Source organism: Scyliorhinus torazame, chromosome 13 (genome assembly GCF_047496885.1).
Source record: "Scyliorhinus torazame isolate Kashiwa2021f chromosome 13, sScyTor2.1, whole genome shotgun sequence".
NCBI lineage: Eukaryota > Metazoa > Chordata > Chondrichthyes > Carcharhiniformes > Scyliorhinidae > Scyliorhinus > Scyliorhinus torazame.
In genome coordinates, this window is record NC_092719.1 from 98,592,881 (window position 1) to 98,610,584 (window position 17,704).

At 54.2% G+C, this 17,704-nt stretch overlaps 1 protein-coding gene across 3 annotated transcripts in view; it reads right to left on the reverse strand.

The window, feature by feature from the left end:
* The window catches only part of LOC140388204 (cyclin-dependent kinase 16-like), a 688,814-nt gene that overhangs the window by 230,945 nt on the left and 440,165 nt on the right, over window positions 1-17,704 (reverse strand). The window contains exon 16 of one of the 3 annotated variants that reach the window (XM_072471991.1): window positions 12,051-12,102. The exons of the other annotated variants lie outside the window; for them this stretch is intronic. Coding sequence (XP_072328092.1) covers window positions 12,077-12,102 — 26 coding nt within the window. The 3' untranslated portion in view covers window positions 12,051-12,076. The remainder of the gene's footprint in view (window positions 1-12,050; window positions 12,103-17,704) is intronic. 3 annotated transcript variants of the gene reach the window in all.

Sequence of the window (17,704 nt, forward strand, 5' to 3'; positions counted from 1 at the left end):
TGTTTTTTTAAACGAAAAGGTATATTTACTGTGTACATTTCTTAGTGGATGGTGCAAAAGTGAAAAATGAAACCATCTTGAAGTTGATGGTTTATTTTTTTTTCTTGGGGAGAGGTGTCATGTGAGAGTGCCTTTAAGAAATGGATGTTTAAGCAATGTACCTTTAAGTAATGCAGTGATGTCAGAGTGTGGGTGGAGCTGGGTTTTTAAGCTCAGCCATTTTGCAGTGTTTTAGTTTCAGTTTTGAGGAAAAGAGCTTGGGTGTGTCTGTGTTTGCAGTGAGCTGGATCTGCTGTGATCTCTGTCATGAATGACTATCTCTGGATCATTTGGGTGATTTAAACTCATAATAGTAAAGCCTTTAACCTGATGTGTTTCTGTTTAAAGGTGTTAAGTCTCTTGGAGGTTGAAAGGAATAAATGAAGGATTATTTCGCGTTGTATTATTTTCGGGGTTATCTTTGAAGTAAGGGGTGTTAAGTGATCCAATGTTTATTTTAAAAGGTTAAGTTGAGTTCATGGAATAAACATTATTTTGTGTTTAAAAGCCAACGTGTCCATAATTGTAATACCACACCTGGAGAACATGCCGTGTGCTTCAAAAGCAACAATACATTAAAGGGGGAGGTTGGTTGAACTCCATGATACATTTTGGGGTTCTGAAAATGCCTCTCCCATAACAAACCCTGTGTTGTACCTGTCCTGGGAGTGTTTGATGGGGACAGTGCAGAGGGAGATTTACTCTGTATCTAACCCCAGGATGTACCTGTTCTGGGAGTGTTTGATCGGACAGTGTAGAGGAAGCTTTATTCTATATCTAACCCTATGCTGTATCTGCCCTGGGAGTGTCTTTTGCCTGAGGGAAAACACAGTTTGGACCAGTATTGTTGCTTCCCTATGTGACTGTTCTTGCCTTCTGGGTGGCCCAATCAACTGCATTCTCTGTTGAGGTGGTAGCCAAGCAATCCACTCGCAGTCATCACCCGGGTAACCTCGGGGTCAGAGGTGGACAAGTGGCTGCTTCAGATCTTTGTACACATTACACGGAAATCCGTGGCACCTATTTAGCAGCATGTTCAATGGAAGATACAGTGACTCAATAATGTTCTGTATATATTGGTTAGTTCAGCTCAGCATTCACTGGCAAGGTCATTAAGCACAACATTCAGCACTGCTCCATTGTCTTGTACTTTCTGAAGCAGGTCATGCATCCACTTGCTGTTCCCCTCGATCTCCAGGCACACGGCCAGCTCAGTATTGAGAGATCCACCTTCATCACAGTGCTTTCAGTCAGTGCAATAAAAGCTGCTTTTTGACTGGTAGCCAGTGTCCAGTGGCGATCACAGGAATCTGTGTTGGGTCCTCTATTGTTTGTCATTTATATAAACAACATAGATGACTACATGGGGGGTAGGTCAGTAAGTTTGCGGATGACACAAAGATTAGCCGGCATGGTTAATAGTGAGTTTGAGTGTCTTGGGTTACAGGAAGATATAGACAGGATGGTCAAAAGCCTGGAAAGTGTGAGGTGATACACTTTGAAAGGAGTAATGTGACAAGGAAGTATTCTGACCCTCGGAAGTTCGAAGGGACAAAGAGACCTTGGCGTGTTTGTCCATAGATCTCTGAAGGCAGAAGGACAGGTTAATAGTGAGGTGAATAAGACATATGGGACACTTGCCTTTATCAACCAAGGATAGATTACAAAAGCAGGTAGGACATGTTGCAGTTGCAGTTGTACAAAGAACAAAGAAATGTACAGCACAGGAACAGGCCCTTCGGCCCTCCAAGCCCGTGCCGACCATGCTGCCCGACTAAACTACAATCCTGGGTCCGTATCCCTCTATTCCCATCCTATTCATGTATTTGTCAAGATGCCCCTTAAATGTCACTATCGTCCCTGCTTCCACCACCTCCTCCGGTAGCGAGTTCCAGGCACCCACTACCCTCTGCGTAAAAAACTTGCCTCGTACATCTACTCTAAACCTTGCCCCTCTCACCTTAAACCTATGCCCCCTAATAATTGACCCCTCTACCCCGGGGAAAAGCCTCTGACTATCCATATGCCGCTCATAATTTTGTAGACCTCTATCAGGTCGCCCCTCAACCTCCTTCGTTCCAGTGAGAACAAACCGAGTTTATCCAACCGCTCCTCATAGCTAGTGCCCTCCATACCAGGCAACATTCTGGTAAATCTCTTCTGCACCCTCTCTAAGGCCTCCACATCCTTCTGGTAGTGTGGCGACCAGAATTGAACACTATACTCCAAGTGTGGCCTAACTAAGGTTCTATACAGCTGCAACATGACTTGCCAATTCTTATACTCAATGCCCCGGCCAATGAAGGCAAGCATGCCGTATGCCTTCTTGACTACCTTCTCCACCTGTGTTGCCCCTTTCAGTGACCTGTGGACCTGTACTCCGAGATCTCTTTGACTTTCAATACTCTTGAGGGTTCTACCATTCACTGTATATTCCCTACCTGCATTAGACCTTCCAAAATGCATTACCTCACATTTGTCCGGATTAAACTCCATCTGCCATCTCTCCGCCCAAGTCTCCAAACAATCTAAATCCTGCTGTATCCTCTGACAGTCCTCATCGCTATCCGCAATTCCACCAACTTTTGTGTCGTCTGCAAACTTACTAATCAGACCAGTTACATTTTCCTCCAAATCATTTATATATACTACAAACAGCAAAGGTCCCAGCACTGATCCCTGTGGAACACCACTGGTCACAGCCCTCCAATTAGAAAAGCATCCTCCCATTGCTACTCTCTGCCTTCTATGACCTAGCCAGTTCTGTATCCACCTTGCCAGCTCACCCCTGATCCCGTGTGACTTCACCTTTTGTACTAGTCTACCATGAGGGACCTTGTCAAAGGCCTTACTGAAGTCCATATAGACAACATCCACTGCCCTACCTGCATCAATCATTTTAGTGACCTCCTCGAAAAACTCATGTACTGCTCCATTGGCTCTAATGGGCTGCACGGTAGCACAGTGGATAGCACAGTTGCTTCACAGCTCCAGGGTCTCAGGTTCGATTCCCGGCTTGGGTCACTGTCTGTGCGGAGTCTGCACATCCTCCCTGTGTGTGCGTGGGTTTCCTCCGGGTGCTCCGGTTTCCTCCCACAGTCCAAAGATGTGCTGTTAGGTGGATTGGCTGTGCTAAATTGCCCTTAGTGCCCAAATAGGTTAGGTGGGGTTACTGGGTTTATGGGGATAGTGTGGGCTTGAGTGGGATGCTCTTTCCAAGGGCCGGTGCAGACTCGATGGGCCAAATGGCCTCCTTCTGCACCGTAAATTCTATGATTCTATAGAACTTTGGTGAAGTCACAGCTGGAGTATTGTGTGCAATTCTGGTGGCCACATTATGGGAAGGATGTGATTGCACTGGCAGGGTTGCAGTGCTAATTTAAGAGGATGGAGCCTGGGATGGTACAGTTAAGTAATGAAGTGAGGTTGGATAGGCTTGGGTTGTTTTCCCTGAAGCAGAGAAGACTGAGGGGCGACCTGATCGATGTGTTACAAGATTATGACGGGCATGAATATGGTGGATAGGGATCAGCTGTTGCTCTTCATTGAAGAGTCAGTTACAAGGAGACACAAGTTCAAGGTCAGGGGGGCAGGAGGTTTGGGGGGATTTGAGGAAAAGCTTTTTTACCCAGAGGGTGGTGTCGGTCTGGAACGCACTGCCTGGGAGGGTGGTAGAGGAGGGTTGCCTCACATCCTTTAAATAGAACCTGGATGAGCACCTGGATTAGGTGGGTAGGTCAGGTGTTTTTCATGCATCAGTGCAGACTCGATGGGCTGAAGGGCCTCTTCTGTGCTGTATTCTTCTGTGATTCTGAATGGACTTGAAAGGAGCAGCAGGAGCATGTGAGAAGGTTGACACCATGGCGATGGGCTACCAGTTATTTGACAGGCAGTGGAGTGGTATATGGGAAAGGTCAGGATAGTGAGATACTTCAAGGAGGAGAACCAGGGGCTTCTGAAAGAAGAAGGTCTCGGGCAAAAATGGCGATTTCAAAAATGGATGCAGGAAAGAGTTCACCAGTGAAAAACAAAAGTTACTGAACAAAAGGAGAAGCCACAGCAGAGGGTGAGTGCGTAATAAGATCAGAGTGGGAGAGGAGAAAACTATATCCCGAGCATCATTAAGACTGTTTAAAATAATCTCCATAATATTGCCCAGCCCCCGCCACACCTCAGCCTATCTACTGCAGAAGCCCTCATCCATACCTTTGCTCCCTCCACCGTTGCCCACTCCAACTCACTCCTGGGGCTGGATTCTCCGCACCCCGATGCCAAAATCGCGTTCGGCGACGGGGCGGCGATTCTCCACCCCCGAAAAGCGGCGTACTCCCCGCGCCGATTATCCACCACCGGAGGCCATTGCCAGAGGCCCACCCTGCTATTCTCCGTCCCCAACCGGCCGAATTCTCGACGGCATGGACCACTCATGGTCTTGCCGTTCGGGATACTCGCGAGACGGCTGCAGACTCAGTCCGCGGCCGCTACAGTCGGGGGCGAGCTGATCGGAGGGCAGGGGATCCTCATACGGGACCAGGGTATTTTTGTGCGGACGGTCCAGGGCTGATCGCGGCTGATCGGGGCACTATTTCCGCGGTCCAGGTCCGCGGGCTGAGTCCTTTCAGAAGTGCAGGGTGCCATATCGGCAGCTGGAGCTGCGAGCTCCACGACAGCTGCCTGCTAGCCCCCTGCAAGACCGTGAATCTGTGGCCCTTTCATGCCAGTTTTTCTGGCATAAAAGATCCTGAACTGGATTCTCCATTATTAGGACTAAGTTCCCACGCCAGGGTCAAAATGGTGGCGTTTACGCCAGAAAAACTGGCTTGAAAGGATCACGAATTCCCAGCCCTGCAGGAGGCTAGCATGGACCCGGAGTAGATCTCACAGCTTTTGCTCAGATAAGGGCCCCCGCACTTCAGGTCGGAGGCCTTGCATGCACACAGTGGTGGCCTCCAGCGGCCACGCTGTGCTCCATGGCGGACTCGGACTGCGGAGCTGGACCCAAAAAGAAACTCCCCGATCAGCCGTGTGCCCGACCCTCAACGCCCACACAAACATTTACCGGCCGCCTGTAAGGCTCCCCCTAGCCTCCGATCGGCCCGCCCCCGACCAGGGCGGCCACGGACTGAGTCCGCAGCCGCCATGCGAGTATCACAACCGACTGGAGCTCATTAGTTCTATGCCGTCAGGACTTCGGCCGATCAGGGGCAGAGAATGGCGGAGCGGGCCTCTGGCAATGGCCCCAGGACACCGCTTTTCGGGGCCCACAGAATCGGGGAACCGGCGGCGGTCTCGATTCCTTGCAGGAAAATGGATTCCCCAACCCCGCCAAGCCGCGTTTTGGGCGCGAGGATGCGGATAATCCAGCCCCACAGTTTTTACGATGGCGTGGGGACATAGTCCCAAAACGGAGAATCCAGCCCCTGGTCTCCTATATTCTATCCTCCATTAACTAGCAGTCATCCAAAACTCTGTTGGCCGACTTCCGGGTGCGGCTATGCAGAGCTAGGTCGCATATTCGGTAGCTCCCGCTTGGAACGGACTTTTGGGCTCTTTCACAGGGCCCCCATGGCATTTGTTTGACATTTCCCGGTGTGGGAAGAAGACTGCAGCATTCCCCTGACAGTGTCCCCCAGGAATGTTGTGTCTTTTGGCTGCCAGACCCGGCAGAAACAGTAAAGGATTTGGCTTTGGCTGCAGGTTTAGACAAGGGCCTCTTCCAGCATGCAGGCGGGGGAAGGGCAAGCTTAAAACTGCAATCTGACTTGACTCTATCAAAGGTGAATTCTAGCAGCAGAGGGAACAACTGTGAAAGGATCTACCGGGGCCATTGGAGAAGCAGGGACGAGGCTTCCGGTGGCGGCCATGGAGGAGTCGCGCATTCGGCAGCTCCCGTCTGGAACTGACTCTCAGACCTTTTTCAGGAGTTTCCATAGACTTTTTAAACGGACCAGAAGTGTAACGGCCAAAGGAGCGGCACTGGAGCAACGGGAGAAGCGAGGGAAAGAAAACAAAATGGCGGCGGCCAGGGACAAAGGGGAGCTGCAGGAGTTCATCAAGCGCTGCTTCGAGGAGCAGCGTGAGGAGATGCGCAAGGAGATGTTGGAGCCTATGCTTTCGGCAATTGAAGGACTCGGGATCACCCAGAAGGTCCACGAAGCTAAGATCCAGGAGGTACAGTAAAGAGTCAGTCAGAACGAGGACGAGCTCGTGGGCCTGGCGGTGAGAGTGGAGCAGAACGAGGCGCTACACAAGAGGTGGGCGGGAAGACTCGAAGACCTGGAGAACAGGTCGAGGAGAAAGAATCTGCGAATCCTGGGTCTCCCTGAGGGAGTGGAGGGGGCTGATGCCGGGGCATACGCGAGCACAATGCTTGAGGCGATGATGGGCATGAAGGCCCCTTCGAGGCCGCTGGAGTTGGACGGGGCACATTGGGTGCTGGCGAAGAAGCCCCAGGCAAATGAGCCGCCAAGGGCGATGGTGGTGAGGTTCCACCGGTTCACGGACAGAGAGTGGGTCCTGAGATGGGCCAAGAAGGAGCGGAGTAGTAAGTGGGACAATGCAGAGATCCGAATATACCCGGACTGGAGCACGGAGGTTGCAAAGCGGAGAGCGGGTTTCAACCGGGCCAAAGCGGCGTTGTACCGGAAAGAAGTGAAATTCGGAATGCTGCAGCCAGCGCGACTGTGGGTCACATACAAGGGCCAACACTATGACTTCGAAACGCCTGAAGAGGCGTGGACCTTTGTACAAGCCGAAAAGTTGGACTCGAACTGAGGGTTTGTGAGGGTAGGGGGAATGTTTGAGGTTTGATGTGTGATGGTTGTTGTATATAGGGGGTCAACCACGCGCAGGAAATGTTACATGGGCTGGGGGAAGAGAGACAAGGCAGCGACAGGAGCTGCGCCAGAGGGGGCGGAGAGGGCTTTGGAAAGCGCGGGGTGTTTTCCCGCGCGCGGGAAGAAAGGCGGGAAGGGGAACGAAGGAATGCATATGGATTGGGAGACTCCCACGCGGGGAGGTCAATGGGACAGCGGGGGAAGCTGGGGTCAGCAGGCGTCAGCTGACTTACGGGAGTGACATGGGGGAGCAAAAAAGCTAGACAGGGATCTAGCGGGGGGGAGGGGAGGGGGGGGAAAGGGTTGCTGCTGCACTGGCCGAAAGGGAATGGGGCACAGAAGAGGTGGTCGGGACGGGGATCCCCCCTCTGGGGGACTGGAGGGTGAGGGAGGCGTGGACACGGGACTGGCCCAGAAAAGGAGATGGCTAGTCGGCGGGGCGTGGGGGGGGGGGGGGGGGGGGGGGTAAGAGCCCCTCCAATCCGGCTGATAACGTGGAATGTGAGGGGCCTGAATGGGCTGGTGAAGAGGGCTCGAGTGTTCGCGCACTTAAAGGGACTGAAGGCGGACGTGGCCATGCTCCAAGAGACACACCTGAACTTGGCGGACCAGGTCAGGTTAAGAAAGGGATGGGTAGGACAGGTATTCCACTCGGGACTGGACGCGAAGAATAGAGGGGTGGCAATATTGGTGGGAAAGCGGGTGTCATTTGAGGCCAAGACAATTGTAGCGGACAATGTAATGGTGAGCGGTAGGCTGCAAGAGAGGTGGGTGGTGTTGGTAAACGTATACGCCCCGAACTGGGATGATGCAGGATTCATGAAGTGCATGTTGGGGCGCATTCCGGACCTGGAGATAGGAGGCCTGATAATGGGAGGGGACTTCAATACAGTGTTGGATCCAGCACTGGACCGCTCCAAATCAAGGACTGGAAAGAGGCCGGCGGCGGCCAAGGTACTTTGGGGGTTTATGGATCAGATGGGGGGAGTGGACCCATGGCAGTTTGCAAGGCCGCAGGCCAGGGAATTTTCTTTCTTCTCCCATGTACACAAAGCCTACTCCCGGATAGATTTCTTTGTTCTGGGTAGGGGGCTCATCCCGAGGGTGGAGGGGACGGAGTATTCGGCTATAGCCGTTTCGGACCATGCCCCACACTGGGTGGAACTGGAGCTGGGAGAGGAGAGGGACCAACGCCCGTTGTGGCGGCTGGATGTGGGACTGCTGGTGGACGAGGTGGTGTGTGGGAAGGTGAGGGGGTGTATCGAAAGGTATTTGGAGGCCAACGACAACGGGGAGGTGCGGGTGGGGGTGGTATGGGACGCGTTGAAGGCGGTGATCAGGGGAGAGCCAATTTCCATTAAGGCTCATAGGGAGAAGACAGAGGGTATGGAAAGGGAGAGGTTAGTGGGGGAGATTTTGAGAGTGGACAGGAGATACGCAGAGGCCCCGGAGGAAAGATTACTTGGGGAAAGACGACGGCTCCAGACATAGTTTGACCTGTTGACCACAGGGAAGGCAGAGGCACAGTGGAGGAAAGCGCAGGGGGCGACCTACGAGTATGGGGAAAAGGCTGGTCGGATGCTGGCTCACCAGCTCCGTAAGAGGATGGCAGCGAGGGAAATAGGGGGAGTCAAAGATGGAAGGGGAGCCACGGTTCGGAGTGCGATGAAAATAAACAAGGTATTCAAGGCCTTTTATGAAGAGCTGTACAGATCCCAGCCCCCAGCAGGGGAAGAGGGGATGAGACGATTCCTAGATCAGCTGAGATTCCCGAGGGTGGAGGAGCAAGAGGTGGCTGGTTTGGGGGCACCAATTGGGTTGGAGGAGCTGAGCAAGGGTTTGGGGAGCATGCAGGCGGGGAAGGCCCCGGGACCGGATGGATTCCCGGTGGAGTTCTACAGGAAGTACACAGACCTGTTGGCCCCGCTACTGGTGAGGACTTTAATGAGGCAAGAGAGGAGGGGACCCTGCCCCCGACAATGTCGGAAGCGACAATTTCTTTGATCCTTAAGCGGGACAAGGACCCACTGCAATGTGGATCGTACAGGCCGATCTCGCTCCTCAATGTGGATGCAAAGTTGCTGGCAAAAGTGCTGGTCACGAGGATCGAGGACTGTGTCCCGGGGGTAATCCACGAGGACCAGACAGGATTTGTAAAGGGCAGGCAACTAAACACCAATGTGCGGAGGCTCTTAAACGTGATAATGATGCTATCAGAGGAGGGAGAGGCGAAGATAATGGCAGCTATGGACGCGGAGAAGGCCTTTGACCGAGTAGAGTGGGAGTACCTCTGGGAGGTGCTGCGCAGGTTTGGGTTCGGGGTAGGGTTTATCAATTGGGTTAAGCTCCTTTACAGAGCCCCGATGGCAAGTGTAGTGACGAACCGGCGGAGGTCGGAGTACTTTCAACTGTACCGAGGGACGAGGCAGGGGTGCCCCCTGTTGTTAGCATTGGCGATCGAACCATTGGCCATGTCATTGGGGGAGTCTAATAAATGGAAGGGGGTGGTCCGAGGGGGAGAAGAGCATCGGGTGTCGCTATATGCGGATGACCTGTTGCTGTACGTGGCGGATCCAATGGAGGGGATGCTGGAGGTCATGCAGACTCTAAGGGAGTTTGGGGAGTTTTTGGGCTATAAGCTCAATGTAGGGAAGAGTGAACTCTTTGTATGACAGGTGGGGGACCAAGAAAGAGGGATAGGGGACCTACCGCTGAGGAGGGCGGAGGGGACCTTTCGGTATCTGGGGATCCAGATAGCCAGGAGTTGGGGGACCCTACATAAACTGAATCTGACGAGGTTGGTGGAGCAAATGGAGGAGGATTTCAAAAGATGGGACATGTTACCGCTCTCGCTGGCGGGTAGAGTGCAGTCGGTCAAAATGGTGGTCCTTCCGAGGTTTCTGTTTATGTTTCAGTGCCTTCCCATCATAATCACTAAGGCCTTTTTTAAGAGAGTAGGCAGGAGTATTTTGGGGTTTGTGTAGGCGAATAAGACCCCGAGAGTAAGGAGAGGGTTCCTGGAACGCAGTAGGGACCGAGGAGGGTTGGCGCTGCCAAACCTGGGGAGCTACTACTGGGCAGCAAATGTGGCGATGATCCGCAAGTGGGTTATGGAGGGAGAGGGGGCGGCATGGAAGAGGATGGAGATGGCGTCCTGTAAAGGAACGAGCCTGGGGGCGTTGGTGACGGCACCGCTGCCGCTCTCGCCGACAAAGTATACCACGAGCCCGGTGGTGGCCGCAACGCTAAGGATCTGGGGCCAGTGGAGACGGCACCGGGGTGCAATGGGAGCATCGGTGTGGTCCCCGATCAGGGGTAACCACCGGTTTGTCCCGGGGAAGATGGACGGGGGGTTCCAGAGCTGGCATCGGGCGGGGATTGGAAGAATGGGGGACCTGTTCATCGACGGGACGTTTGCGAGCCTAGGGGCACTGGAGGAGAAGTTCGAGTTACCCCCGGGAAATGCCTTTAGATATATGCAGGTGAGTGCTTTTGTGAGGCGACAGGTGAGGGAATTCCCGTTGCTCCCGGCACAAGAAGTTCAAGATAGGGTGATCTCGGGTGTATGGGTCGGGGAGGGCAAGGTGTCGGAAATACACCAGGAGTTGAAAGAAGAGGGGGAAGCGCTGGTAGAAGAGTTGAAGGGTAAATGGGAGGAGGAGCTGGGGGAGGAGATCGAGGAAGGTCTGTGGGCTGATGCCCTAGGTAGGGTTAATTCCTCCTCCTCGTGTGCCAGGCTCAGCCTGATACAATTTAAGGTGGTCCATAGAGCGCACTTGACGGGGGCGAGGCTGAGTAGGTTCTTTGGGGTAGAGGACAGATGTGGAAGGTGCTCAGGGAGCCCGGCGAACCATGTCCATATGTTTTGGTCATGCCCGGCACTGGAGGGGTTCTGGAGAGGAGTGGCGGGAGCAATATCTCAGGTGGTGAAAGTCCGGGTCAAGCCAAGCTGGGGGCTAGCAATATTTGGAGTAGTGGACGAACCGGGACTGCAGGAGGCAAAAGAGGCCGGCATTCTGGCCTTTGCATCCCTAGTAGCCCGGCGAAGGATCTTGCTAATGTGGAAGGAGGCGAAGCCCCCCAGCCTGGAGGCCTGGATAAATGATATGGCTGGGTTCATAAAATTGGAGAGGATTAAGTTCGCCTTGAGAGGGTCTGCGCAGGGGCTCTACAGGCGGTGGCAACCGTTCCTAGACTATCTCGCGGAGCGTTAGAGGAAGGTCGGTCAGCAGCAGCAGCAACCTTGGGGGGGGGACGCCCTGGGAGAGGGGGGGGGGGAGAGGGGGTCTGCCTGGGAGGGTGGATGAGCAAGAGATAACAAGAAGGGTTGGGGAAACTGGCACGTGCGGGTGAGGGCCAGTGTACAAATCTGTGTAAATATATCATTTTGCCATGTATATATCTTGCTCTGCGCGATTTCTCGTTTTTTTTTGTTACGGCGGGGGGGTTATTGTTTGTAAGGGAGAAAAATTGTGTTAAAAAACTTTAATAAATATATATTTTTAGAAAAAGAATAAAAAATAAAAAAGAGAAAAAGAAAAACTCTGTTGGCCGTGTCTTCACTCTCACCTTCCTGTGCTCACTGCAGGTCCAACAACACGGATTTAAAATGTCCATTCCTGTTGCCTTACTGCTCCCTATCACCCTGATCTTCTCTGGCCCCACAATTCTCACAGGTATCAGTGATCCTCTAATGCTGTGTTCTTATGAAGACCCTTCTCTCTTCACCTGACCGTTCACAGCCGAGCTCTCATCTGTCTGGGCACTTCCTCCTCAAACCTCTCGGTTCTCTCACTCCTTTGTCAAAACCTACCACTTTGACTTGGCTATTCTAATTCTCCCTCTTTGGCAGAGGCAGCTTGGCACAGTTCACTCTGTGATATAAATCCAGGTTGTTGTTGAGACCAGGCGGAGACAATCACAATGCAGAGGAGAATAATCAGCTGGAAACTTGGGAAAAATTAGATCAACTGTAAAGGTGGAGAAAATAGAGAAAAACTGGGCTGTAAGCTGGGAGCGTAGAGTGAAATGCAGTAAACATAAAGGCGGGAGGATTACAAGATTGTGAGAAATGTTTTTCAATATTCCTATCAGATAAACTTGTGGTTAAACTGAAACTGAAGACAGTAAAATAAGATGAAACATTGACCCCAGATTCTGCTGGTGAGGAATTACCTGACATAAGGCTCAAGATCCAGGCATTAAGTTCTGCTCTTGCTCCTCATTGCTGCATAAAAATGGAGAGACGGTAATGTAACATTTACTCAGTGTGTATCTGACGAACAATAAGGCAAAGGTCTGATCTTCCCTCCTGAGTGTACATTCGAAGCTGACCCTACTGATTGGGCATTGGACTCAAAAAGCAGCCTGGATCCTGCTCCGCAATCTTGCCCCATTGGGGGCCATGGTGACTGACCAATGGGTGGCTGGTGAGGCCAATCATTCATTTGATGTATTGTTGGGGACTTCCCAGTATTCACGCTGCTCCAGCCTATCAGACACAATTTAGATGGTGGCAGGACAGGCCAAACCTGGCACTACGCAATGCCAGCAACTTTGGGCACACTGGGCAAAGGGATGATGATAATTACTGGCGCAGCATGTTGTTTGAGGTCTCCGAATTAAGAGGTTCTCCCTCTTGGTGTGTGTTGGTCTGGGCCTAGAATCAGGACTAAAGCCTGCCTGACAGATTTTCTTTACGTTACAGCTCCTGAGCTCTCCACATTACTGAGAAGGGGAAAAGGGGATACATTGGAGCCATGCGTGAACCCTGCTCACTAGCGGGATTCTGCCATGCTTATGAAATGAGCCCCCAACTAGGAAACGGCCCTTGACATAGCAGAGAGAGGGGGACACTGGCCCAGGTCACAGCAGAGACAGCGGGACACTGGCCCAGGTCACAGCAGAGACAGCGAGACACTGGCCCAGGTCACAGCAGAGACAGCGAGACACTGGCCCAGGTCACAGCAGAGAGAGGTGGACACTGGCCCAGGTCACAGCAGAGACAGTGGGACACTGGCCCAGGTCACAGAAGAGACAGTGAGACACTGGCGCAGGTCACAGCAGAGAGAGGGGGACACTGGCCCAGGTCACAGCAGAGACAGCGGACACTGGCCCAGGTCACAGCAGAGACAGCGGACACTGGCCCAGGTCACAGCAGAGACAGCGGGACACCGACCCAGGTCACAGCAGAGACAGCGGGACACTGACCCAGGTCACAGCAGAGACAGCGAGACACTGGCCCAGGTCACAGCAGAGACAGCGGGACACTGACCCAGGTCACAGCAGAGACAGCGGACACTGGTCCAGATCACAGCAGAGACAGTGGGACACTGGCCCAGGTCACAGCAGGGACAGCGAGACACTGGCCCAGGTCACAGCAGAGACAGCGGGTCACTGGTCCAGATCACAGCAGAGACAGTGGGACACTGGCCCAGGTCACAGCAGAGATAGCGGGTCACTGGTCCAGATCACAGCAGAGACAGTGGGACACTGGCCCAGGTCACAGCAGAGACAGCGGGTCACTGGTCCAGATCACAGCAGAGACAGTGGGACACTGGCCCAGGTCACAGCAGAGACAGTGTGACACTGGCGCAGGTCACAGCAGAGACAGCGAGACACTGGCCCAGGTCACAGCAGAGACAGCAAGACACTGGCCCAGGTCACAGCAGAGACAGTGGGACACTGGCCCAGGTCACAGCAGAGACAGCGGGTCACTGGTCCAGATCACAGCAGAGACAGTGGGATACTGGCCCAGGTCACAGCAGAGACAGCGGGTCACTGGCCCAGGTCACAGCAGAGACAGTGAGACACTGACCCAGGTCACAGCAGAGACAGCGGGTCACTGGCCCAGGTCACAGCAGAGACAGCGAGACACTGGCCCAGGTCACAGCAGAGACAGCGAGTCACTGGCCCAGGTCACAGCAGAGACAGCGGGACACTGGCCCAGGTCACAGCAGAGACAGCGGGTCACTGGCCCAGGTCACAGCAGAGAGAGTGGGACACTGGCCCAGGTCACAGCAGAGACAGAGGGACACTGGCCCAGGTCACAGCAGAGACAGCGAGACACTGGCCCAGGTCACAGTAGAGAGAGGGGGACACTGGCCCAGGTCACAGCAGAGGCAGCGGGACAATGGCCCAGGTCACAGCAGAGACAGTGTGACACTGGCGCAGGTCATAGCAGAGAGAGGGGGACACTGGCCCAGGTCACAGCAGAGACAGCGGGACACTGGCCCAGGTCACAGCAGAGACAGCGAGACACTGGCCCAGGTCACAGCAGAGACAGCGGGACACTGACCCAGGTCACAGCAGAGACAGCGAGACACTGGCCCAGGTCACAGCAGAGACAGCGAGACACTGGCCCAGGTCACAGCAGAGACAGTGAGACACTGGCCCAGGTCACAGCAGAGACAGCGGACACTGGCCCAGGTCACAGCAGAGACAGTGGGACACTGGCCCAGGTCACAGCAGAGACAGCGAGACACTGGCCCAGGTCACAGCAGAGACAGCGAGACACTGGCCCAGGTCACAGCAGAGACAGTGAGACACTGGCCCAGGTCACAGCAGAGACAGCGAGACACTGGCCCAGGTCACAGCAGAGACAGCGAGACACTGGCCCAGGTCACAGCAGAGACAGCGAGTCACTGGCACAGGTCACAGCAGAGACAGCGGGACACTGGCCCAGGTCACAGCAGAGACAGTGGGACACTGGCCCAGGTACAGCAGGGACGGCGGGACACTGGCCCAGGTCACAGCAGAGACAGAGGGACACTGGCCCAGGTCACAGCAGAGACAGCGGACACTGGCCCAGGTCACAGCAGAGACAGCGGGACAATGGCCCAGGTCACAGCAGAGACAGTGTGACACTGGCGCAGGTCATAGCAGAGAGAGGGGGACACTGGCCCAGGTCACAGCAGAGACAGTGTGACACTGGCCCAGGTCACAGCAGGGACAGCGGGACACTGACCCAGGTCACAGCAGAGACAGTGAGTCACTGGCCCAGGTCACAGCAGAGACAGTGGGACACTGGCCCAGGTCACAGCAGAGACAGCGGGTCACTGGCCCAGGTCACAGCAGAGACAGTGGGACACTGGCCCAGGTCACAGCAGAGACAGCGGGTCACTGGCCCAGGTCACAGCAGAGACAGCGAGACACTGGCACAGGTCACAGCAGAGACAGCGGGACACTGGCCCAGGTCACAGCAGAGACAGTGAGACACTGGTCCAGGTCACAGCAGAGACAGCGAGACACTGGCACAGGTCACAGCAGAGACAGCGGGACACTGTCCCAGGTCACAGCAGAGACAGCGAGACACTGGCCCAGGTCACAGCAGAGGCAGCGGGTCACTGGCCCAGGTCACAGCAGAGACAGCGGGACACTGGCCCAGGTCACAGCAGAGACAGTGAGACACTGACCCAGGTCACAGCAGAGACAGCGGACACTGGCCCAGGTCACAGCAGAGACAGTGGGACACTGGCCCAGGTCACAGCAGAGACAGCGAGACACTGGCCCAGGTCACAGCAGAGACAGCGAGTCACTGGCACAGGTCACAGCAGAGACAGTGAGTCACTGGCCCAGGTCACAGCAGAGACAGTGGGACACTGGCCCAGGTCACAGCAGAGACAGCGGGTCACTGGCCCAGGTCACAGCAGAGACAGTGGGACACTGGCCCAGGTCACAGCAGAGACAGCGGGTCACTGGCCCAGGTCACAGCAGAGACAGCGAGACACTGGCACAGGTCACAGCAGAGACAGCGGGACACTGGCCCAGGTCACAGCAGAGACAGTGAGACACTGGTCCAGGTCACAGCAGAGACAGCGAGACACTGGCACAGGTCACAGCAGAGACAGCGGGACACTGACCCAGGTCACAGCAGAGACAGCGAGACACTGGCCCAGGTCACAGCAGAGGCAGCGGGTCACTGGCCCAGGTCACAGCAGAGACAGCGAGACACTGGCCCAGGTCACAGCAGAGACAGTGAGACACTGACCCAGGTCACAGCAGAGACAGCGGACACTGGCCCAGGTCACAGCAGAGACAGTGGGACACTGGCCCAGGTCACAGCAGAGACAGCGAGACACTGGCCCAGGTCACAGCAGAGACAGCGAGTCACTGGCACAGGTCACAGCAGAGACAGCGGGACACTGGCCCAGGTCACAGCAGAGACAGTGGGACACTGGCCCAGGTACAGCAGGGACGGCGGGACACTGGCCCAGGTCACAGCAGAGACAGTGGGACACTGGCCCAGGTTACAGCAGAGACAGCGAGACACTGGCCCAGGTCACAGCAGAGAGAGGGGGACACTGGCCCAGGTCACAGCAGAGACAGCGGACACTGGCCCAGGTCACAGCAGAGACAGCGAGACACTGACCCAGGTCACAGCAGAGACAGCGGGACACTGGCCCAGGTCACAGCAGAGACAGTGGGACACTGGCCCAGGTCACAGCAGAGACAGTGAGTCACTGGCCCAGGTCACAGCAGAGACAGTGAGACACTGGCCCAGGTCACAGCAGAGACAGTGTGACACTGGCGCAGGTCATAGCAGAGAGAGGGGGACACTGGCCCAGGTCACAGCAGAGACAGCGGGACACTGGCCCAGGTCACAGCAGAGACAGTGGGACACTGGCCCAGGTCACAGCAGAGACAGTGAGTCACTGGCCCAGGTCACAGCAGAGACAGTGAGACACTGGCCCAGGTCACAGCAGAGAGAGCAGGACACCTTTTCGGGAACCCTGGATAACGAGAGATATTGTAGGTCTCGTCAAAAAGAAAAAGGAGGCATTTGTCAGGGCTAAAAGGCTGGGAACAGACGAAGCCTGTGTGGAATATAAGGAAAGTAGGAAGGAACTTAAGCAAGGAGTCAGGAGGGCTAGAAGAGGTCACGAAAAGTCATTGGCAAATAGGGTTAAGGAAAATCCCAAGGCTTTTTACACGTACATAAAAAGCAAGAGGGTAGCCAGGGAAAGGGTTGGCCCACTGGAGGATAGGCAAGGGAATCTATGTGTGGAGCCAGAGGAAATGGGCGAGGTACTAAATGAATACTTTGCATCAGTATTCACCAAAGAGAAGGAATTGGTAGATGTTGAGTCTGGAGAAGGGTGTGTAGATAGCCTGGGTCACATTGAGATCCAAAAGGCGAGGTGTTGGGTGTCTTAAAAAATATTAAGGTAGATAAGTCCCCAGGGCCTGATGGGATCTACCCCAGAATACTGAAGGAGGCAGGAGAGGAAATTGCTGAGGCCTTGACAGAAATCTTTGGATCCTCACTGTCTTCAGGTGATGTCCTGGTGGACTGGAGAATAGCCAATGTTGTTCCTCTGTTTAAGAAGGGTAGCAAGGATAATCCAGGGAACAACAGGCTGCTGACCTTACTTCAGTGGTAGGGAAATTACTGGAGAGAATTCTTCGAAACAGGATCTACTCCCATTTGGAAGCAAATGGACGTATTAGTGAGAGGCAGCATGGTTTTGTGAAGGGGAGGTCGTGTCTCACTAACTTGATCGAGTTTTTCGTGGAGGTCACTAAGATGATTGATGCAGGTAGGGCAGTGGATGTTGTCTATATGGACTTCAGTAAGGCCTTTGACAAGGTCCCTCATGGTAGACTAGTACAAAAGGTGAAGTCACACGGGATCAGGGGTGAGCTGGCAAGGTGGATACAGAACTGGCTAGGTCATAGTAGGCAGAGAGTAGCAATGGAAGGATGCTTTTCTAATTGGAGGGCTGTGACCAGTGGTGTTCCACAGGGATCAGTGCTGGGACCTTTGCTCTTTGTAGTATATATAAATGATTTGGAGGAAAGTGTAACTGGTTTGATTAGTAAGTTTGCAG